General features: G+C 46.7%; 2 protein-coding genes and 1 long non-coding RNA gene across 3 annotated transcripts; 2 read left to right on the forward strand and 1 right to left on the reverse strand.

Annotated features, from left to right (window-relative positions):
* Positions 1–534: 534 nt before the first annotated feature.
* LOC135374103 (uncharacterized) lies at positions 535–1,860 on the reverse strand. Its single transcript, XR_010416757.1, has 4 exons — positions 1,764–1,860; positions 1,533–1,691; positions 880–963; positions 535–791 (listed from the first exon to the last, which is right to left on the reverse strand). It is a non-coding gene; the product is annotated as an uncharacterized LOC135374103 (long non-coding RNA).
* Positions 1,861–11,528: 9,668 nt separating this feature from the next.
* LOC135374131 (zinc finger protein 391-like) lies at positions 11,529–23,312 on the forward strand. Its single transcript, XM_064607141.1, has 3 exons — positions 11,529–11,604; positions 11,684–11,836; positions 22,148–23,312. The coding sequence occupies exons 1-3, from the start codon at positions 11,529–11,531 to the stop codon at positions 23,260–23,262; spliced, it is 1,344 nt and encodes a 447-aa protein (XP_064463211.1). The 3' UTR covers positions 23,263–23,312.
* On the forward strand, positions 13,155–14,979 carry LOC135374114 (zinc finger protein 845-like). Its single transcript, XM_064607126.1, has one exon. The coding sequence runs from the start codon at positions 13,155–13,157 to the stop codon at positions 14,835–14,837; it is 1,683 nt and encodes a 560-aa protein (XP_064463196.1). The 3' UTR covers positions 14,838–14,979.
* Positions 23,313–23,620: the final 308 nt, after the last annotated feature.

Here is a 23,620-nt window from a genome sequence, read left to right on the forward strand (position 1 = left end):
AGCTGCTTTGGGGAATCCACCAGGAAGACCAGTCTGTTCGAATGTGGACCCATCCCTGTTACGCACTGTTTGTGCATCGGCAGGACAGTGCTGTTCCAGAGACACTGTTGGCCCTTTCGTTAAGACCGGCTCATGGGGAAGGTACCAGAAAAAAAAAGTCATCAGATAAGCCGCACTGGTGGATAAGCCGCAGAGCACTCGTGGGAAAAAAAATCGTGAAATTACGGTTTAGTTCAAAACCACGGATAGCTCAGCATAAGTGGAATTCACACTACCAGCCCCATGAGAATATGAAAAAGATGCAAAATGGAGGGTTCTCAAGGACTGTGGAAAATCCCAGGGATTTCCAAAACGTTGAAAATTGCATTTTGAAATTCTAGGGTATTCGAGTGTTTCAAGGACCAGTGGGAACAATGACAATGGACATTTTTTTCCCACCCAAATTTGCTTTGGGCACTTAACCCGAAAAAGGTCAGACACTATCTATCAAACATTCCCCACTTGAGTGCATAGTTTACGAGGATTTTACCATAAGCATCACCTCCTGAAGGATGTTCGCTGCAGTGCTGTTGATGTACCTGGCCCCGTTGTGGCAGGCATGCAACATCAGGTGGTTCCGATTTCACTCTCACGGGCTGATTGCGGAACTCCAGAGATAACTGCATTTTCTTGGAGTTGTGATTCCAAAGGGCCTGGCATGTGATGACTCGAAGTCACAAGAATCTCTCGCCTCTTCTTTAATGCGCAGTGCTGTCCTCATCCCACGTAAATTGGAAAGGGAAAATTGGGTCCTTAAGTGAAACAAATACAGCGACAGTTTTCGTACGCTCACAGAACATGAAATCCCTGAACAGTGTATTCGTGAAAACAGCGACTCACCGTTTGTCAGAGGGTCAGCTACGTTCAGACAGAAGAGGTGCCGGTGAGAAGTTCCCGACGAAATATTGCGAGGACTTCTTTTTCCTTCCGAAGAAACATGATACACGTATTTAACTACTTTCCAGATTCAAGATGTAACATTTGGAAGGCGTAAAGTGTGATGAACGAGGTTAATATTTTCCCCCTTTCCAACACTTACACACCAGGAAGCCATGGCCAGTTTTGTGCAGTATGCAACATCTGCTTAGCTGGCAAGCAATTTTATAACAATGATTATGTAAATAGAATTCTCAATGTGCGTGTGTGTGCATGAAGACTCGCTTAATTAATTTATATATTCACAGTATATGACAAAGTACCATCCAAGTAGGAAGAGCACATACAGGGTGTCCCAGACTAGAATAAGCTAAACACTAACGGAACCTAATCTAACTTAATCTAACAACCACGACACTGCATGAAGGAAGCCGACTTGCGGAACGGTGACACCAACAAAAGAATGCCAGCCGATGCATTATGCTTCATCATTATGCATCAAGTTAGGCGCCCATTTGGCAAAAGCGAGCATATAGTTGTCAAGACCCACACAACATTTCATTACTCATCCAAGATGAATTATGCGGGCTAATGTTATACGTCGAGATCTAACTTACTATTTTCCGTAGATTAGTCCCGTTTTTCTCACTCGAGCATGTGGCCTGTGTCTTGCTCCTCCAGGTGCTGTTCTGGGTTCTTCTCCAGCTTGTCTGCGCCCTCTCTCTGTTGTCGATTCTTCTCAAAATTGTTTCGTTGTCCTGCACAATGCTGGTGCACTAAGAGAGCACGGAACAAATGGTGTTTTCAAAATAACGAAGATCCCAATAGCCCCTTAACTGACGGAGCACCTCATTTCAAATGGCTCGAAGTGAAAAGTAAACACCGGAAGCTATTTTGCCACTACTAGAACCGCGCTGTGCCGAGCATGTTTGTTTACGTGTTTGATTGCCGCCATGTAGGAAATGAGGAGGAGGAAAGAATGGTGCCAATGTCCTTGCGTGGCGCTAACTAGTGATGTGTCGTTCGTGGACGAACCCTTCAAACTGAACTAGTCATTCGGGTGAAGTGAACGAACTAGTTCAACAACAACCAAAACATTAGTTCCTCAATTCAGTTCATTGGGCCTCGACACCCACAACGCATACGCTTTGATACGCTTCCAAGTGTGACATCCGCGCCATCTAACGAACGTTTTGTAAAGCTAACAAAGCACATGCGCGCAAGAAGAAGGGCGGGAGACCACGGCGCATACGCTGTGGCCTTGAGTGGCTGTGACGCTGCGCTGAAGTGGACTGTGTGAAGGAAGAGAACTGGATGAACTAAAGAACTAAACGACGTCGCGACTCGCGAGTCGTTTTGAAGGACTCGCAGAGCCTGCCGTTGCCTGTCAGAAATGCTGCTCGTCCACAGCGCATGCGCTTACGGAAGAGCGCGGGCGGTGCGGCGAGGCAGAGCCTCAAGTGGACTTAGTGAAGGTGTGAAGGAAGAGAACTGGATGAACTAAAGAACTAAACGACGTCGCGACTCGCGAGTCGTTTTGAAGGACTCGCAGAGCCTGCCGTTGCCTGTCAGAAATGCTGCTCGTCCACAGCGCATGCGCTTACGGAAGAGCGCGGGCGGTGCGGCGAGGCAGAGCCTCAAGTGGACTTAGTGAAGGTGTGAAGGAAGAGAACTGGATGAACTAAAGAACTAAACGATGCCGCGGGACGTTTTGAAGCACTCGCAGGGTCTGCCGTTGGCCGTCAGAGAAGGTGCTAGTCCACAGCGCATGCGCTTAAGAAAAAGCGCGGGGAGGGAGAGCTTCGAGTGGACTGTGTGAAGGTGTGAAGGAAGAGAACTGGATGAACTAAAGAACTAAACGATGCCGCGGGTCGTTTGGAAGTACTCGCAGCGCCTGTCAGAACTGTTACTCGTCCACGGCGCATGCGCTTAAGGAAAAGCGCGGGAAGGGAGAGCCAGCAGAGCGGCTTTGAACGCCGTATGGATTGAAGTACTGTGGGCAAGTGAACTATATATGAACGGCGAACGCTGAACAAGAGTAAATCATTTAGAACTGATTGCGCTGAGATCGCTCTGAGCTCCTTCTCGCAATTGTGGACTGCTAGTGGCGCCGTTATGTTCTGACTTCTGGCTGACTGCTTGTGTGACTGGCACACCCTGGAGCGGGCACGCTATTTTTGCGGCAATACACTGCAAGCTTCCCAATTTTTCCTTCACAACGCTAGACGTTGTACTTTTCTTCAAGCTCTCTCATGCATTTGAATGAAATGAGTTGGAACTGCGGTTACTCTATCACACTTCTATGTTCGCAAGTTCGCAGCAAGCAGACGTAAGTGATCAGAAATACACGATTGTAACATTGAACGACGACGGCACCTTGCATATTGATCTGTGCAATACTTTTCTTGTTAAATACGTAGAAAATTAAAGCAAAATAAAAAAGCGACCTAAAAGATTACGTTTGCTATGTTGATGTTCTCGAACCTTTGGAAAACTGAATTGCAAGATCATTTTGTTGTATCTCTCTTGGTCGAGCCACTTTAAAGTTTGGGACTATATTACTTGATTGTGTTTAATTGCGAACAGGTGAACGAATGAACTATTCTTTTAGACAGTTCAGTGGAGTGAACTGAACTAAATGAATTAGTTCACAAAAATGAACTGACTTGCCCATCACTAGCGCTAACTGTAAGGAAGAATAATGATAGGTCCAAGAATAATAAAATTGCTCTGTACACCGTGCTCTGTATGGCGGTAAAAAAAGGGATGAAATATAATAATGCGCCTGAGAACGATAAAATTGCTGTCTTTATAACTTATTTTGAATAATTTAATTTCCGATAACATTAAAATCGCGTTAATTTTTATGCACGCAACAAAACAAAAACGTGTTGATCACCTAAGTTATTTTAATTTAATTGGTTCTTGGACGTTGGATGCAGCTAAAACTCAAGCTTGAATTCTTTAATATGTGTGCTATAAATAAGGATCTTATTAACCTGGAACAATGTTTCTATATTTTATGGCATTCAGAGCTCTGACGCCATTATACAGTTAGCGCCATCCAACACCGTCGGCAGCAACATTTCGCATCTCTATGCCGGGCCCTCAGTTGCGAAAAGTTTGAATACGAAAATGGGAAACAAAGCGCAATGCTTTGATGCATTTAAAAGGTAGGCTGTGAATGTGACACGGTGAATATCGGAGCGAAAAGTTGTCTTTCTACTGATTGAAACCCTAGAGACTGGTTGAGTTTGTTGTCGTGTGCAAATGAAGCAAATGAAGCGCGAAAAAACGAAACACACTAACGGGCTCAGACGCGCAACCTAAAAAGTTTCGAATCACATGAAGCCGGAGTCCGGAGTCAGACAGGTGCTTATGCCTCGACAAGGTAAGGCTTAAACCGTCGACAAAAGTTTCAAAATTACAACACACAATAAAAAGTGTTCAATATAACGCTGTTTATATTGCGCTATGTTACGTTAGTCAACGCTTTCATGAACACGCTACACGTGAAATTTCATGCGGTTGTTTGTGACTGTGAGGATGTTCTGGAATGTCTGGGAAGTTGTCAATGAAAAAATGGTTGCAAGCAAGCGAGCTGGTGAAGATGATGCATAATGTAAAACCTCGAGACCAGGGAACACGAGGCTTCGTGTTGTGTCTGTCCTTTCGTGTTCCCTAGTCTCGGAAGTTGCGTTCTTCTCTCAGGAGTCAGGGTCCCTTCGCCGCAATATTGCATTTTCTCTTTCTTTCTGTCTCTCTCCTGACCTGACTTGTGTCCCATGTGGTGCTCTACTGAATGTCACAATGCCGCCATGTGACAAGACATTCTCACGTAATTTGACATTAGTGCCAGAGTGTGACAATTAAAAAGCGATAAAAAAAACTGCTGTTTGGCGGTATATTTTAAAAAGCGATAAAACCCCAGTGTGGGGGTGCTTCGTGTGCGTGTCGTCCTTTTGCATTTCCAGCATTCGGGCTTGATTGCTTTTAAATTGTGGCAGTTATCCAGCCACAGTAACAATGACGGCAACAACTGTTTTTAAAAAAGTTTGTTATTAATATACGGTATGTACCGAGTGACATCGGCTGGGCACGTTGGCGTCACCATTCCGCAAGTCGCCTTTATTCACGCAGTGTCGTAGTTCTTATAGGTTAAGTTAGTTTAGGTTTCGTTAGTGCAAGTTAGCTTGGTTTGCAACATGAGACAGTAATTAATGTTCCGAGGCTGGAACACATATAGAAAGGACAAATACGTACAAAGCCTAAAGTGCCTAAGAAATTAACGATGAAAGATGGATAAGCCACTGAAGAGGTTAGTCTGCTGTAGGACTCGAACCCAGGGCAAATCCAGAAGATGTCGGTTTATTTATTTGTTTATGGTTTGAGTCCTGCAGCTGGCTAGCCTTTTCAGTGACCTGCATTTTTCATCGTTACTTTCCAAATCATGTAGCAAGTTAGGACATCTCTAGGTCATAGGTTCCGTTAGTTGAGGTAATTGAGTCTAGTTCCTCATATCATGGACTGTCCGGCGGACGTCTAGCCACAGCGGGTGTTGTAACATTCCACACATGAGGAGGGTTCCATCTTTTTTGCTCATTTTCAAAATTGCTGTCAAGAGTGAACATATCGTCCCTCACCACTCCTGTGTCCCATAATAGCTGGGTCATTCCATGCCAAACGTCCCAGACATTGCGCTCGACCATCCCCGATTTCTTTCAAATAAATTGTGGTTGATTGTTCCCATGCAGCCAATGTACTCCCAGCTTATTTTTGCAGCAAATTTTCTTTTCGCGCCATGGCCGCCTCTTGAAGATTGTGATTTTATATGTAACCTACCTGGCAAAAAAAAAAAAAAAAATCTAACAAAATAGCTTTTGCGCGAATTCAAACCAAATCTTTTCTGAGTGAAGGCAAAGCATAATACTTTCGTGCCAAGACCAGTTGAAGGTTGATGGACACTTTTTATCGAGAGTTTATGGCCCGAGAAAACTGAAAAATTTCGGGAACTTTTGGAATTTTTTAGGGAACTCCGCAATGTTTTCAGAGCTAGTTAAACTGTTCAGCTCTGCAGTGTAGGAGGCATGGAACGTGTTAAAAATATTTTGCGGTGCGCAGACTCGGAAGAGTACGCCGAAAGAAATCGTGAATTTCGGAAATATTGCTTTTTACCACATATTCAGCCGTCAATTGCGCACTGAGGTGGTCCCGATAAAAATATGAGACAAATTGCATTTCATAGTGTGCCCCTCGAACATTTATTTTACAAAGTATCATCGAAACACTTTTTGTTTTAGCAGCGAAAAAAAAATGTTTGAACTTGACCGCCCCCGCACTCATGGGGCATTGCTCCTCAAGCCTGCTTCACCCGAAGACGCATCACCGCTGCTGCTGCCAAACGCATACAGGAGCTGCCCAAACTGAAATGCGTTGCCTGCAAAAACATGTTCTATGTACAAATTAACTTTCCAAGCTTCAGGTTCTCATGAGAACGGCCTTCTGCGGTGCTGCTGTACACAAGGAGCACTGGAGCCAGGGATGTACTTCCACGACGACGGGTCTGCGCCTATTACATCTGGCTCACTTTGATCGGAGGCGACACCGTCCTCCAGAGCTGGCTCCTTATATTCAATGATGCCTCTTGGACAGTTTTAAATCTTCCCTTCTCTTATTGTGTTCTTTGGTGATAGCTAAAAGAGTGAAGTTATTTGTTGTTGTTGACTAGCGAAGCAGCTATTTTTTTTTTGTGTGTGTGTTTCTTCATAACTTTCTGTGTCTCTGTTTCTTCTTCCTATTTTTTGCTTTTGCTACTGTTTGCTTTTGGGAATAGCGAGCCTCCATCATGACTATCGTCTCCGTTCCTCTTTTTTTTTTTTAATAATCATTAAACATATCCCCCCACACCCATCATTGCCTGGCACTGTCGAGTCGGTGTTAGTAAGTGCTGTGTGCATGATCGCTGGAACAAATTAGGTTATTCAATAGCCCGCCAGTGTCTGTTGTCACCGAAGTACATCCCTGGGCCCAGTGCTCCTACTGAACTGGGTCGCCGCAGTAGGCCGTTCTCGTGAGAACCTGAAGCTTGGAAGATTAATTTCCTTAGAGTTCTGTTTGTTTGTTCGTTTGTTTTTTTTTTGCTGAAGAACGCATTTCGGTTTGGGCAGCTCCTGTATTCGTTTGGCAGCAGCGGCGGCGATGCGTCTTCGGGGGAAGCAGGCTTGAGGAGCCATGCCGGATGAGTGCGGGGGTGGTCAAGTTCAATTTTTTTTTTTTCGCTGCTAAAACAGAAAGTGTTTCAATGATACTGTGTAAAATAAATGTTCAAGGGGCACACAATCAAATGCAATTTGTCTCATATTTTTATCGGGACCACCTCAGTGCGCAATTCACGGCTGAATATGTGGTAAAAAGCAATATTTCCGAAATTCACGATTTCTTTCTGCGTACTCTTCAAAGTCTGCGCGCCTCAAAATATTTTTAACACGTTCTATGCCTCCTACACTGCAGAGCTGAACAGTTTAAATAGCTCTGAAAATATTGTAGAATTGCGTGGAAAAATCCAAAAGTTCCCAAAATTTTTCAGTTTTCTCGGGGCATAAACTCTCGATGAAAAGTGTCCATCAACCTTTAACTGGTCTTGGCACGAAAGTATTATGCTTTGTCTTCACTCAGAAGAGATTTGGTTGAAATTCGCGCAAAAGCTATTTTGTTAGAATTTTTTCTCGCCAGGTAGCGTACCTGTCAAATCACAATCTTCAAGAGGCGGCCATGGCGCGAAAAAAAATTTTGCGGCAAAAATAAGCTGGGAGTACATTGGCTGCATGGGAACAATCAACCACAATTTATTTGAAAGAAATCGGGGATGGTCAAGCGCACTGTCTGGGATGTTTGGCATGGAATGACCCAGCTGTTTTTCTTTTAACCGGTGCAAAGACTAATTTTAATAGCCGATGATCCAGAGCACAGGAACATCAGTTCCCTGACAAGAACTTGAAGAACTATCCATGTGTGCCAGGATAGATGATATCCCCCTCAGCAACGTCATTTTCGCAGAGCTCATCCGAAGGCTTTTGTGGGTATTTGCAGTGTTCTTGCGTAATCCGCGGTACCTCCCCAAACACACGCGGCCTCATCTTCATGAAACTGCTGAAAACAACATGTTATGAACGCAACGCCAGACAACATGCTCATGAACCCAGGGTGGGTCAGGGACCAAGCAATTTTGTGTGGGGGGGGGGGGAGTCTAGCTCATTGAGAGATGCGGAGAGTAGGGTTCGGGAAGGATCCTCTAAGAGTTACCACGGTGCAAAAGTGCCGAGTTAAGTTCCAACTTACCAAAAAAAAAGAACTTGGTTACAGTAATTGCAGTAAAACGAGTTACGTCGAACAGTGAGTATCATATTTCTTCAGAAGGGGAAACGTCTAAGCAAGTTCCGCCAAGAACTTCTCACTGACAGCTCTCGCATCTCAACTGGGAACCCATTCGGACGTAGTCGACCCTCTGAGGAACAGTGAGTCGCAGCTTCCATCAGTACCCCGTTAATGGCAGTGATGGCCAGTAGTTAACAACATGTAGGTAAACTACCTGATTGTAGTTAAAAAGTAGTTATCAAATACTTTCAGGAATGTAGTGTGCAACCCGTGTGCAGTCCGATTTCTGCAGTCGTCCTGTCTACTTCTACCCCGTCCTTGTCTTCTTGCTACTATTCGTCATCATGAACTTATACCAACTACCCCGGATTGTTCCTATTGTAGTGTGCAACTACTAGTTAAACTACTATTTCGAGTAGTTAACTACAGTAGTTAGGTTACTGAAAGCGCCAACTACTTCCGATTTAGCCGCAAGCTTTACGGCACTATTGTGCTTCCGACTTTTACCTCGAGCTACTTGTTTGATGAGAATGGAGGTGCAGAGCAATTGTGTCGTGCATGTGTACTAAATCTTCACTTTTAATGCTTTTCTAGTGAAGCCTCATTTGCTGTGAAGTAATTCTGCAACTTAGTTTGTACGTAGGCACAGAAAGAATCCCGCCACAGCCTTTGTATTTGACGATCGTAGCAATGGCTTGAGCCAAAGTTTACCATTCCTCGTGATTCATAGTTAGGTGTGCAAGAAACCAAGGGATTGCAGTTCATGGACAATGTTAAGTAGTTATAGATGTAGTTAAGCTACGTTGTAGTAGTTAAAAAAAGTAGTTAACTACTCCTCTGAAAAGTAGTTGAACTACTAGTAGTACTGTAGAAGTAGTTAGTGTCCATCACTGGTTGGTGGTTTTCATGTTCTGTGAGTGTACGAAAACCGTCGCTGTATTTGTTTAAATCCCGGACTCAATTTTCTCTTTCCTGTAATTTATACGGGATAAGGAGGAAGCAAGAGGTACTTGTGTCTACGAGCCATCACCTGCCAGCCCCTTTGGAATCACGACTCCAAGAAATGCAGCTCTCCCAGGAGTTCAGCGGTCAGCCCGTGAGGGTGAAATCAGAACCACCTGATGTAGCATCATGCCTACCAGAAGAGGGCCAAGTACATCAACAGCACTGCAAAGAGTATCCATCAGGAGGTGATGCATATGGTAAAGTCCTGGTAAATTATACAGTCAAGTGGGGAATGCTTTATAGATAAAGTATGACTCTTTTGGGTTAAATGCCCCAAAACAAATTCGGGATGCAAAAAAAAAAAAAAATTGTCCGCTGTCACGGTTCCCACTGGTCCTTGAAACGCTTCATCGGTCTAGAATTTGAAAATGCAATTTTGAAGGTTTAGAAAACCCTGGATTTCGCACCCTTTTATTCTCGCGGAGCTGGTTGGGCAAATTCCACTTATCTGCGGTTTCGAACTATGCGTAGTTTCAAACCCGCAGGTGCTAGCACTTCTTGCAATAGGAATCTAATCTGACAATTCAAAATAAATTAATCAGCACGACGCTGCCATGTAGAAGAAAACCACACTGAAAACACACAGCCATGATTGGTGCACTCGTATTATACGTGTGCCACATCTCTGCACTCTACAGTCGTAGCCGTTCCCAAACTGGATGATGGCACACTGCTCCACGTACCGTCCATAGCTTACTGCTTCTGTGTTCTGAAGATCGATGTGCTTACGGTAGACACTGACTGCAAGCACTTGCACGCCACTGTTAGCCGACTTGAGCTCTGCAAATCTCCGCTTCACTTATACTGCAGTGGGGCTAGGGGAGACCACTTGGGTATCCCTGTAGGTATCCCGTTTGGATATAGAGATACTGTCATCAAGCAGTAGGCTCTATTTGCGAACAGGATGAGGCATATACTAAAATGCGAAGTGTTGGGGGCATGCTCATTAAGTGTAGCAGTGCGTACAACGTTTGCGACGGTGACCAGGATGCGCCCTTGTAGTTAGCCCTTGCATCTGCAAGAGTCAAGTGCACTCAACAACATTTTTGACATCCCTCCCTGTCATGTACTGCGTTTTTAATTCAAGCTTTCGTCTCTAATGTAATTACCTACTGTTTGGAGCTGTAAAACCGGTAGGTTTCCTCTGTGGGTAAGAGTGTTACGCAGTGTTATGTTGCTGGAAAGTCAATAAACAACGTTCAGGAAACGTAGAGCCGCAATATTCCTCCAACGTTGCTCTGCAATGTTGCATAAACATTGGTGAATGTCAAGTAACATTGGTCCACTTCTGACAATGCTGCAGGAACGTTCGGCCGCAATGTTGCTCAGATGTTGACCTTCCATGTTGCTTGAACATTGCTGAATGTCAAGTAACGTTGGTCCACTTTTGATAATGTTGCAGGAACATTGCAAAATGTTGATAAACGTTGCCCCACATTGGACAACATTCGCAACATTGCTGCAACGTCGAGGCCACAATATGTGCTACTAGGGACGATGCAGCAGGCCGCATACAGGTAACACCGCAGAGTGTGCTGCGAGCCCTGGGAGAAGTGCACACTCCTCCCACTAGGGGATTCGCTTGTGGTGCCCCCTATAGGTGCTGCACGAGGCCCATGACTGTTCCAAGTCCAAAACCCTTTCATCCAACAGCCCTTTCCCACGCTTCATCTCGTGCACTATTGGCTGTGGAGGCGCCCCTACTTTTCGTTACTGGCGACAGGGCGCACCACTAGCTGGAATATAGTTAAGAGGGCATACCAGCTCTCCGTCCCAATGTATTTCCTACGGAACAGCTTTTATGCTTTTTCTTGGTAACCACCGCTCAGATTTTGACGCGAGTGGTTTCATCATCAAGAGGAAGACGAGATGAAGATATTTACGCTACTAGATTTCTCATACATGTCGTATGTATTTTACGGCGATGTCACGACTGCGAAAAAAATACCCAATTTTTCTCCTCCCTCTTTGAACAGGTTTTATTAAACTTCTATAGCCGTTTCGAAAAAAAACTTTCAATTTACTTTCACTGGAAATGTTTCAGGAATCGATAGACATCAAATTTATATGTGTATCACTTTCCGTTTTTATAAAAAAGCATGAAACGTGAGTACGGATAAATACCGTCTCAAAGCTCCGTAAACCGCGTCATTCTGTGTCGCCCTCTAGCCGTAGCACAGGAAAAACCGTGCGGAACATTTTGACCGTATCCATCCGCCGAACATGCGGCGCATATGCGCACCGTAGTGGTGGCTGTTACGAATGGTGTGGGAGTGTGGATGCTCAATTTGCAACCTACTTTCGAGTTGGGTTGGGTACAGATGGGGTCATCATGTGACTTGATGATTTGCAGTGTGGCTTACTTCTCTCCTTTCTTGTTTTACTACAGGAGTGACAGCTGGGACGTGTGACATTAAAGAAGAACCTCGAGAGGAATCCTCGAAGGAACATCCGGTTACGGAAGTGAAAACGGAGCCTTACAATGTTGCAATCTCGACAGAACAGGACCAAATGGAACACAACTGTGATTCAACATCAGAAGGTAAATACAAAATGGTCGAGGACTTTTAATCAACACCAAACTCGATAGCTTGACAAAAAGAGGGATACAACAGAAATGCATTTTAGTTTTCTGGCAGACATGCATCGACTTTCTAGCACACGCCCTGTTCTACGAAAGATTCTGAAAGTGGGCAAAGTAGACACGGAGATTCTTGATCCAGTTTTGCATCACTGTTGAACCTAAGGAAATAGTAAATGACCAAGTTGCTGTTTGCACAAAAAGGACAGATGTTTTCTGGAGAAAGCAACATGCTCCTGTATGGGCCTCGACTAGTCTTATTCTGTATGTTGTACCTGATCCCCCAGGGGTACACGACCCAAATCACGCATCTGTATTTGCTTTCATGATTCGGCTCTGACGACTTTTGATTTGACTGCTACATAACCCAGAAAAGTTGTAGGTAATGCGATAATCGCAGCTCTGAATTATGGAAGCTCTCGGCGCATTTCCGAGTTGTCACCCAGAAGTTCGCGAGAGGGGGGGGGGGGGGAGTCGCCCCTTAAAGTTTTTCGTTAGCAGTTTTATAGAAAGAAAATGTCATAAAGATTAAGCCTGAAAAAAAGTTCGGCCTCATCTACAGATCGTCAAGAATGCCATTTTGTCTACCACAAAGAAAAGAAACACAGCAGCTGATATGGGCCAAAGAACATGCAAAGTGCTCTGACCATGAGCACACATACACAAAATATCGAAAATAGGTTTTCGGTTTCCTCCGAATCACATAATTTTGTTTCAGTTTTCATTTTGTTCCGATTCGTCCAAAAATTAACTTTTCTTTTTGTTTTCTGTTCAGGTTTCAGTTTTGCTCGTTTTTTGTAACCCCGCTCTTAGCTCAGTACCTTAGGAAGAAGCCCTTCAACAGCCCGTCAGCTCAGGTAGATGATCTTGAGCGGCTTTGAGGCACTTAAGAAAGCCTCGATCGATTACAACCATATGAGCCCAGCCAGCTGAGATGTTGAATGTTCATCTTCCCAGTCTTTCTTTTTTTTCCCGTTCTAAGCCTCCATCACCAGGATGGTTGTGTGCCAGAGTAAGGGCCGTGCACACCTGGGCTGCCAAGCAGCATTTACACTAAAGAGACTGGTACATTCTAAGGGAAAAAAAGGAGTCAAATGGGGAGTAATTGCAGCTTCTAGTCCCCAAGACGGCAATTATACTCCGTATTGCACGCACACACCAACACATTAGCCATGTGCACCTCCGTACACATCCATAGACAGCCTGAAACAGCACATGTTTGCACAATGTCACAGCGAGTCTGAAAAGTGTCCCATTACTTCTCCACCAGAATGATAAGATGGAAGAGAAGGGTCTTACGTATGACATCTGTCCCCCTGCAGTCTTACCATCTGGGAGTGACGAGAGCCACGTGTCAAAGCGTACTGACAAGAAGCCAAGCAAGTCCGATCTCTGCCAGAGCACGAGTCTGGGGTGTCACAGGCGAACATATATAAACAAGAAACCGCACAAGTGTGACCTCTGCCCGGCAGAGTTCAGCTGGATTGCGCACCTGCGACTTCACAAGCGAGCGCACACTGGCAAAAAGCCACACAAGTGCGACGGCAGCCCGTCAGAGTTGAGCCAGAGCTTCCAGCTACAGCGTCACAAAGAGAGAAACTCAGGCGAGAAGCCGTACAAGTGCCATCTCTGTCCTGCAAAGTACAGCCATAGTAGGAGCCTGAGATATCACAAGCAAACACACACGGGCAAAAAGCCACACAAGTGCGACGTCTGCCCTGCGGAGTTCATCCGGAACGATCAACTGCTGCTTCACAAGCGAACGCACACGGACGAGAAGCCATACAAGTGCGATGTCTGCCCTGCAGTGTTCAGCAGGGGCGGGAATCTACAGCAGCACATGCGGATGCACACGAGTGAGAAGCCGTACAAGTGCCATCTCTGTCCTGCAAAGTACAGCCATAGTAGGAGCCTGAGATATCACAAGCAAACACACACGGGCAAAAAGCCACACAAGTGCGACGTCTGCCCTGCGAAGTTCATCCGGAACGATCAACTGCTGCTTCACAAGCGAACGCACACGGACGAGAAGCCATACAAGTGCGATGTCTGCCCTGCAGTGTTCAGCAGGGGCGGGAATCTACAGCAGCACATGCGGATGCACACGAGTGAGAAGCAGTACAAGTGTGACCTCTGTCCTGCAGAGTTCAGGCACAGCTCGAGCCTGTCATATCACAGGCGGACACACACGGACGAGAAGCCCTACAAGTGTGATGTCTGTCCAGCAGTGTTCAGACAGAGTGGGAACCTAAAGCAGCACAAGAGGGTACACACGGGTGAGAAGCCATACAAGTGCGATGTCTGTCCAGCGGTGTTCACCCAGAGCGGGAACCTAAAGCAGCACAAGAGGGTACACACGGGTGAGAAGCCATGCAAGTGTGATGTCTGTCCTGCGGAGTTCAGCCAGAGCAGGAGTCTACAGCTGCACAAGAGCATACACACTGACAAGAAGCCATTCAAGTGTGATGTCTGCCCTGCGGAGTTCAGTCAGAGAGGGCAGTTACAGCAGCGCACGTGGACGCACGCGGGCAAAAAGCCGCACAAGTGCGATGTCAGCCCTGCGGAGTTCAGCAGGGCCGGGAATCTACAGCAGCACATGCGGATGCACACGAGTGAGAAGCAGTACAAGTGCGACCTCTGTCCTGCAGAGTACAGGAACAGCTCGAGCCTGTCATATCACAGGTGGACGCACACGGGCGAGAAGCCATACAAGTGTGATGTCTGTCCAGCAGTGTTCAGCCAGAGGGGGAACCTAAAGAAGCACAAGAGGGTACACACAGGTGAGACGCCATACAAGTGTGATGTCTGCCCTGCGGAGTTCAACCAGGGCAGGAGCCTAAAGCAGCACAAGAGGGTACACAAGGGCGAGAAGCCATACAAGTGTGATGTCTGTCAAGCGGTGTTCAGCCAGAGCGGGAACCTAACGCAGCACAAGAGGGTACACATGGGTGAGACGCCATAGAAGTGTGATGTCTGCCCTGCGGAGTTCAGCCAGAGCGGGAGTCTACAGTTCCACAAGAGGGTCCACACGGGTGAGACGCTATACAAGTGTGATGTCTGCCCTGCGGAGTTCAGCCAGAGCGGGAGTCTACAGCTGCACAGTAGGGTACACACGGGTGAGAAGCCATGCAAGTGTGATGTCTGCCCTGCGGAGTTCAGCCAGAGCGGGAGTCTACAGTTCCACAAGAGGGTCCACACGGGTGAGACGCTATACAAGTGTGATGTCTGCCTTGCGGAGTTCAGCCAGAGCGGGAGTCTACAGCTGCACAGTAGGGTACACACGGGTGAGAAGCCATGCAAGTGTGATGTCTGCCCTGCGGAGTTCAGCCAGAGCGGGAGTCTACAGTTCCACAAGAGGGTCCACACGGGTGAGAAGCCATGCAAGTGTGATGTCTGCCCTGCGGAGTTCAGCCAGAGCGGGAGTCTACAGTTCCACAAGAGGGTCCACACGGGTGAGAAGCCATGCAAGTGTGATGTCTGCCCTGCGGAGTTCAGCCAGAGCGGGAGTCTACAGTTCCACAAGAGGGTACACACGGGTGAGAAGCCATGCAAGTGTGATGTCTGCCCTGCGGAGTTCAGCCAGAGCGGGAGTCTACAGCTGCACAGTAGGGTACACACGGGTGAGAAGCCATGCAAGTGTGATGTCTGCCCTGCGGAGTTCAGCCAGAGCGGGAGTCTACAGTTCCACAAGAGGGTCCACACGGGTGAGACGCTATACAAGTGTGATGTCTGCCCTGCGGAGTTCAGCCAGAGCGGGAGTCTACAGCTGCACAGTAGGGTACACACGGGTGAGAAGCCATGCAAGTGTGATGTCTGCCCTGCGGAGTTCAGCCAGAGCGGGAGTCTACAGTTCCACAAGAGGGTCCACACGGGTGAGAAGCCATGCAAGTGTGATGTCTGCCCTGCGGAGTTCAGCCAGAGCGGGAGTCTACAGCTGCACAGTAGGGTACACACGGGTGAGAAGCCATGCAAGTGTGATGTCTGCCGTGCGGAGTTCAGCCAGAGTGGGAGTCTACAGCTGCACAGTAGGGTACACACGGGTGAGACGCCATACAAGTGTGATGTCTGCCCTGCGGAGTTCAGCCAGAGCGGGAGTCTACAGCTGCACAGTAGGGTACACACGGGTGAGAAGCCATGCAAGTGTGATGTCTGCCCTGCGGAGTTCAGTCAGAGAGGGCACTTACAACAGCACAAGCGGACACACACAGGCGAGAAGCCTTACAAGTGCGATCTCTGTCCTGCAAAGTTCACCCGCAACACGACCCTGAGAAAGCACAAGCAGAAGCACACGGGCAAGGAGCCGTAGAAGTGCAATTTCTGTCCTGCAGAGTTAAACCTGGAGTAAGCACCTGCAGGTCTGTAATTGGATACACAGAGGCAAAAAGCGATAAAAGTGCGATGTCTGCCCTGCAGTGTTCAGCTAGAGAGGGACGCTAAAGCTTTACAAGTCGACACCTACGGGCACGAAGCCATGCAAGTGCGATGGGAGTTCAGCCGGGGCGGGAGCTTACAGCAGCACAAGCAGACATACACAGATGAGAAGCCGTACAAGTGCGATCTCCGTCCTGCACAGTTGAGGCACAGCCCGGGCCTGTCGAATAACAGGCAGACACACACGGGCGAGAAGACAAATGCGATGTCCACCCAGCAGTGTTCAGCCAGAGCAGGAACCTACAGCTTTGCAAGCAGTCACAAACGGTTGAAAAGCCATACAAGTGCGATCTTCTGTGCTGCAGTGTTTAGCCATAGTGTGAGCCTGTTGAATCCATCGGTTGTCATTTTGGGCTGCAGAATTCACAACCACAACGACCTGATAAGTGAGGCGTGAGGCCAGCCGCGGGCTATGAACTGTCGCAGGGGTCCACATAGCCTACTCACCATCGTGCTACTCGTTAGCGCACTCACAGGATAACATCATACTTGCCACCAAAGCCTGAGTAAATTTTATTATTGCCCATAGCTGGTCACAAGCGTAACGTCATCTGATGGGCTTGCTAATATGTGGCATGATCGAGCTCAGTAATGCGCCACGTGGGCCTTCATATCAGTCGCACACGGCTGCACTCATGGCTTATTAGATGATTGCAATCGTGAGTTCGGCAGCCTAAAATGTTGAGCTATGGTCATACAGTTGAACCTCTATATAACGAATTTGTAAATGCTGACTCTTTGTTTCGTTAAGTCGAGATATTCGTTAAATGGAACACGCCAAGTTAAACGAAGATGGCCGCCGCACTACCAGCGCCGTGCGTTCCGCAAAACGTCATTTGTCATGAAACAGGTACTAAGGTAAGAAGGGCACAAAATATCAAGCTTTATTCATTACATAATGCTAGGTAACAAGTAATTTGTGCACAGTGTCGCTCTGAGCGTTCATTACCTTCGTAACTCCGGATGAACCTCGACTGCTTTTTCCTACGCGCTCGCGTATCGAAGTTTCTTTGGTTCACTTTCACTCATGACGTCCGGAAACAACAATAGTACGCCGCTGAAAAGAACGAGAAATGGGTACATGTCGCGTAGACGCCTGCGTCGATGGAACCTTGAACGGCAGCGGCATCATGCCCATTTTACCACCGTCAGCATTAGCGGCGCGAACAAAAAAAAAAGTACAGTAAACCCCCGATAACTCGAAGTCGTAAAAACCGGAAAAAATTTCGAGATAAGCAGGGTTTCGAGTTAAGCGAACAGCGAAAATTACGTTGCCACGATGTTACCACAATGCGCTATGTTATGAAACGTAAAGAAAAAGCGTTCCTACTGTAATAGGGCTCGTAAACAATTCCGAAGCCATTTATTTTTCAACATCATCTGAGACTGAATAACTCCGTAATTAGCAATCTGCTTCGCATTTGTGCAACGCATGAGACGCTCCTCCCGGCACGTCACTACCGCGGCCACTCTCGACGATTTCTGTATCACTCAGTTCACCACTACTGGAACATCGCCGTCGTAAAGCGCATAGTCCTCGATGCTGAAGTCCTTCACTCTCCCCAAAACATGCGAGGCGCATCACGTCGTTGCACAATTCATCACAGCCACTGAAGTGGTCTGCTGGCTCCTGTACGGCGGTGGAAGACGAGAAACCCGCATGAATGAAACAGTTCATGCTACTGGCTTGATGAACTTGCTACCAGGCCTTTGATAAGTGCCACCTTCCGCCCCAAAGTCAGGGACTTTCATGCGCGTTGTTCAGCCATCATAGCGCCGCGAAGAACAAAACGAGAGATGCTCGGACGAATGCAGAGGAGGAGGAGGAGTGACGTTGGGTGGAAAGGGGAGTGCTGTCTGCCTGCCACAGTTAGCGGCGCGTGAGGCGTGAGTCACTAGGACTGAAAGGCTTTGACCTTGACCTAGCCTGGGTGACCGAAGAATGCACGTTATCAGCCGTAGGAACGCAGACCTACCGGTGATGGGATTTCGAGATATCCATACTCGGGCAAAAAAAGCTTCGACTTAAAAGGGCCCAAATATATAGGAAGCATTGGGACATGGGTCGGGACGCAAAAAATATTCGAGATAACCGATATTTCGAGATAAGCGAGTTCGAGTTAACGAGGGTTTACTGTAATGAAAAGGCACAAAACCACAACGTACTGTCGTCGTCATCAACACAAGCATATAAGACTTCGCGAGGCGTGAGCAAAAAATGTCAGCAATGCGTGTTTTCTTGTCCGAAAACGGGTGCGAAGAGAGCCTCGCGCCGGCGCGACGCACTGTCGTGGCGCACAGCATCGGCGCACCGATTACCGGCAGAGGCGAAGCACACGTCTGCACGTTCGCGCCCCCAGCACGTGACAACCGAAGTAACCAACGAAAACTCGCGTAAAACCAACGGAGAAGGAAAGTTTCTCCTCCTTTTCTTTGTGGTTAAGGGGCAAAGACGCGCGCAGGAGAGCCCGGGGACTTCGTTAAATAGAGGTGACCAAACGAACGTATTTCGTTAAATCGAGCTCAAAAATACATTGGCGTCTATGGGGACGCGCTCGTGCAACGGAAATTTTTCGTTAAACGGAGGATTTCGTTAAATGGACGTTCGTTATTGAGAGGTTCAACTGTATATCACCAGCGGATACACACAGGCGAGAAGCAGTACAAGTATGATCTCTGTCCTGCCGAGTTCAACAAGAGCAGGAAGCTGTGGAATCAGAGCAATAGGTGGAGACACGAGGGCGTGAAGCCGTACAAGTGCGATATCTGTCCTGCGGACCTCAGCCAGAGCAAGGGTCTGTCGTATTACGTGTGAAAACACGTGCGCAAAAAGTCCTACAAGCGTGAACTCTGTCCTGCAAGGATGAGCCATGGCACAAACCCACAGCACTGCATGCGGGCTAGAAGCTATACACCAGTGCTATATCTGCCGCGCAGAGTTCGGCCAGGTGACGAACCTGAACAATCGTAACTGGACGCACATGGCTGAGAAGCCGAATAGGTGAGCCTCCTCTGCTGCAGGGTGTGCTTAAAGAATGGATTGTGTCGTCACAAGCAGATGCGTTCGACTGAGGACCTCTATAAGTCTGATGTGTGTGTGTCCTGCAGAATTCAGCCACAGTGTGTGCCTGGGACATCACATGTAGACTCGAACAGGTGCAAGGCCATACTGGAGCATTCTCTGTGCTGCAGCCTCGAAGGACAGCACAAACCTGCAGTGTTACCAGAGGGTGTGCATGGGTGTGAAGCCATATAAACGCAACATCTGTCGTGCAGAGTTCATTCACTTGATGAACAGACACAGGCCAGAGAACAAAACAGCTGCAGGAAACCGGGGCGGGCCTGTGGCTTCGCACGTAGCCACGAGAGACAATGAAACCATGAAAGTACAGAGGCCATGTACCCGTACATGTGAAAGAGTTTGTTCAGTTAAGTGTCAGTTCTGTTGTGTCGCATATGTCCTCGTGTCCAGGAAAAAAAGGTCCCGGAAAACCCCAACTCAAGATCATTGTTTTCATTGATGTCGATCAAGTGAACAAGTGAAACAAATACGAGACAATAATTATTTCGAGCAATCATTTTCTAAGACAGGCGAGAAATATTTAAATCTTCTCCACAGAGGAAATCAACGGACACAACTCATACATCCTGCATACATAGTTCCCAACTCGGAGAATACTTTTATTAATACCAATCGAGTGAAAACCTGAAACAAAGTCTAAACAACAATTAATTCGGGCAGTCAACTTCTAAGCAAGCAGCATGAATACACCACAGAGTCAGTTAAGAAACTTGTCTTATCTAGTTAACAAACAGGATGAACTAGTAGATTCGAACGGTAAATTGAGAGAGGAAAGACGCCGACCAATAAACCTCCCATACACTCCCATCAAGTCTATGCCTATAAGGAAGGGGGAGATCGTCGCATGGTGATAGAACAATTTAAAGCACACGTTTTTTCATACAGGTCATATATTTTTTGTAATTGCGTTGTGATAATTCTCATGGCGTCATGGGCAGGATATTAATAGCATTCTAAACCTGACAGCATAACAGGTTTTTAAACGATAAAATGGGCACATGTATGCTTTAATGAAGTGTAGAACCACACTAGAAAACAGAACAAACAAGGAGTCATCATTCAAGAGATGGACAGATTTCGCATTTGATACCACAAGTGGTGGGAGGATGTGGTAATGGCTGAAGATAAAGCAATGTATTTAAATCAAACGAAAGAGCAAAGAATGATCTTTCTGCTCATGCAAAGAACATCACATTCGGAGATCCAAGGCCTCGGCCATGACCTTCCAAACGTGCGGGAAGAAGGCTCTCTGTTGCGTTTTCGGGATTTTTTTTTCGTATACTTCTCTCTTGACCATATAAATTTCATAGCCACAGTGGAACGTGCGTCATCCACTCTGTCAGCAAAAAAAAATTTCGTTCAAATGGGACATCTTGTTCAAGAGATACAAGGTCACAAATTTGGAAAAACATTTAAGCCGCGAAATTGCGCCGGTTGCTTCGAAGCGCCGTGGACGGAGAAGAAAAGATCACAGAGACCTGTGATCAGGAACCTTTTGCATCTCTTTGTGGGTGGGATAACATATATTTTTTTCGAGAAAAAAAAAAGTGACCGGTGGGCATCATTCGATTATAAATGAAACTACCGTAGTTTGAAAATGAAGACCTTTGAAGTGATTCCATTGCATTGCATTTCATTGCATTGCATTTTGATATGTCAACCACATGGTTGTCAGAGATATGGTAGAAATTACAGAATTGAAGATGTAAGAATTTGTATGCCGAATCTACAACAGTTATAAAAATATCTGCTGTAAATATCATCTGTAAATTAGGCCTCATTCGTGGATGCTAAATGAAAGAATTTCTGCTGGCATAAGTATTGGTCATCTACAGATTCTGCAGGATTAGCACGGGCTTCGTGTTATTACGAAAGTCAAAACAACAGTTGTAGCTGGTGCTTTATTTCTAAGTTGACTATAGTTACTCTTGCCATCTATCGCTTAGTCCTCTGACCGTAATACTTCATTTAAATTTTAACCTGTCGATTGTTTATTACGCCGTTCGAACAGAGTCTACTCTCAGGAACTTGCATGAATTGGGCTCGTCACGAAGCGCACGCTGTGGTTCCTGTTTCTTTGTGTTTTCTTTGCATTTGTGTGAAATCCACTGTCTGTTGAATTTAGTGAGGATGGCTGTTGCAAGCATCTGAGAATGAAGGATCCCTTTCGACATTGGAAAAGACTGTTCACTTTTGGGAGGGCAAATCCAGCTGAAAAAGACAATCCTTGTTATTCATTTTCTTCTTACAAAAACAGAAGTCACTCCTGACCAGGATGTCGAAGCGTAGAAGGTGTTTTCGGTTCGAAGAAAACGGTTCGGTTCTTGTCGAGCTCCTAAGTAAAAATAAATGTTTGAAACTGGTTCAGTGTCACGTGGTGTACTGAGAATTGATTGGAGCAAAAATAATCCCCAACAGAGAGAGAGACAGGGAGTACAGCTTTCAGGTGTCCAAACAATACGAAGATTTACGAAAAATTTCAGCAAAAAGGAATGAAAGACAAGGTTGTGACTGTCCTGACTCTACCTCTGGGCCTTCCGTGTCAAAGTCCGACACTTTAACTCGCAGGAAGTGCCAGAGTAAGGGGGCAAGCTACTTTAAACACGGGGCCTCAGTAGTGCACAAGGTGGGCTATTTGCGCAGTCGGAAGCGAGCAGCGTGACAGGGAATGCAGCGCGATCAAGTTTTTCCAAAAATCGTCAATCAGAGATGCGCCTGTACTGGTATGCCCTCTTAATTTCCGATTTCCGAAATTCCAGGAGCAAGAGCAAGCGCTGGTTTGCTCCACGTAAAGGACCAACCCAGAGGCATTTGTGATCAAGACTCTTCGGGTTGTACTTCTTCAGAGGCACAGTTCAAGATCAGCACAATGACTGTTGAACCACAGTTCTACAACGCACCACTAGTCACTACGGAAGGTCGACCCGCTGAGCGACTTTCAGACCAGAGCAAGCCATGTGCACTTACATACACATTGAAAGACAGCCTGAAACAGCACGTGTTTGCACAGTGTCACAGTGAGTCTGAAATGTGTGCCGTTACTTCACCACCGAATGATCAGATGGGAGATGAGAGTCTTACGTACGACATCTGTCGCCCTGCATTCGCACCGACTGGGAGTGATGAAAGCCACGTGTCAAAGCGTACTAACAAGAAGTCATGTAAGCCCGATCTCTGTCCTGGACAGTCCCACCTGAGGAGGAGCCTGCGGTGCCACAAGCGAGCACAGACGGGAGACAAGCCGGACAAGAGTGGTATCTGCCCCGCGAAGCTCAGCCAGATTACGCACTGGCGGCTTCACAAGCGCACACAGACAAGTGAGAAGCTGTACAAGTGCAATGTGTGCCCTGCGGAGTTCAGTCTGAGAGGGAAACTGCAGCAGCACAAACGGACACACACAGGCGAGAAGCAATACAAGTGCGATGTCTGCCCAGCACAGTTTAGGCAGAGCACTAACCTACGGAAGCACAAGCGGATACACACAGGCGAGAAGCCATACAAGTGCGATGTCTGCCCTGCTAAGTTCAGCCAGAGCAGTAACCTAAGGCGACACAAGCGGACACACACGGGCGAGAAGCCGCACAAGTGCTGTGTTTGCCATGCTAAGTTCAGTGAAATTGTGACCCTACAGCGTCATGAACGAACACACACAGGCGAGAAGCCATACAAGTGTGATGTCTGTCCTGCTAAGTTCAGCCAGAGCAGTAACCTAAGGCGACACAAGCGGACACACACGGGCGAGAAGCCGCACAAGTGCTGTGTTTGCCATGCTAAGTTCGGTGAAATTTCGACCCTACAGCATCATGAACGGACACACACAGGAGCACCAGGAAACGATCTTATGAAGGTCATCTTGGAAGGCAATTTGTTCTGACGAACTTGATACATGACGATAAATGACGCTATCATCAGCAAATATGCGAATACGAGATGTCAATCCAGATGGAAGGTCATTAATTTAAATGAGAAATAACAGGGCGCCAATAACCGAACCCTGCAAGATTTTGGAAGTTACTCGGTCTAATGAGGGCGGGAAATCGTTAACAAACACGAACTGCTTTATGTTACTTAAAAAGTTCCGTATCCTTGTAAGAATCCATAAGGTATCCATATCCTCCTCCTTTTTCATCGTCATGCCTCTATCATTCCTGTTACTACTGTCACTCACACGCTCTTCACTTTTTTATTTATTTTATCTATTTATTTAATTACTTACCTCATATGCTCGAGGG

Source organism: Ornithodoros turicata, unplaced genomic scaffold (assembly GCF_037126465.1).
Source record: "Ornithodoros turicata isolate Travis unplaced genomic scaffold, ASM3712646v1 Chromosome44, whole genome shotgun sequence".
In the NCBI taxonomy this organism is placed as follows: Eukaryota; Metazoa; Arthropoda; class Arachnida; order Ixodida; family Argasidae; genus Ornithodoros; species Ornithodoros turicata.

What these genes read in the sequence shown, in the direction of transcription:
- LOC135374131 (XM_064607141.1), top strand. Translation starts at nt 11,529, where the DNA reads ATGCGCACCGTAGTGGTGGCTGTTACGAATGGTGTGGGAGTGTGGATG. An exon ending in GCAACCTACTTTCGAGTTGG is followed by an intron (nt 11,605 to 11,683) that starts GTTGGGTACAGA and finishes GTTTTACTACAG; the next exon opens with GAGTGACAGCTGGGACGTGT. An exon ending in CTGTGATTCAACATCAGAAG is followed by an intron (nt 11,837 to 22,147) that starts GTAAATACAAAA and finishes CCGAAATTCCAG; the next exon opens with GAGCAAGAGCAAGCGCTGGT.
- LOC135374114 (XM_064607126.1), top strand. Translation starts at nt 13,155, where the DNA reads ATGGAAGAGAAGGGTCTTACGTATGACATCTGTCCCCCTGCAGTCTTA.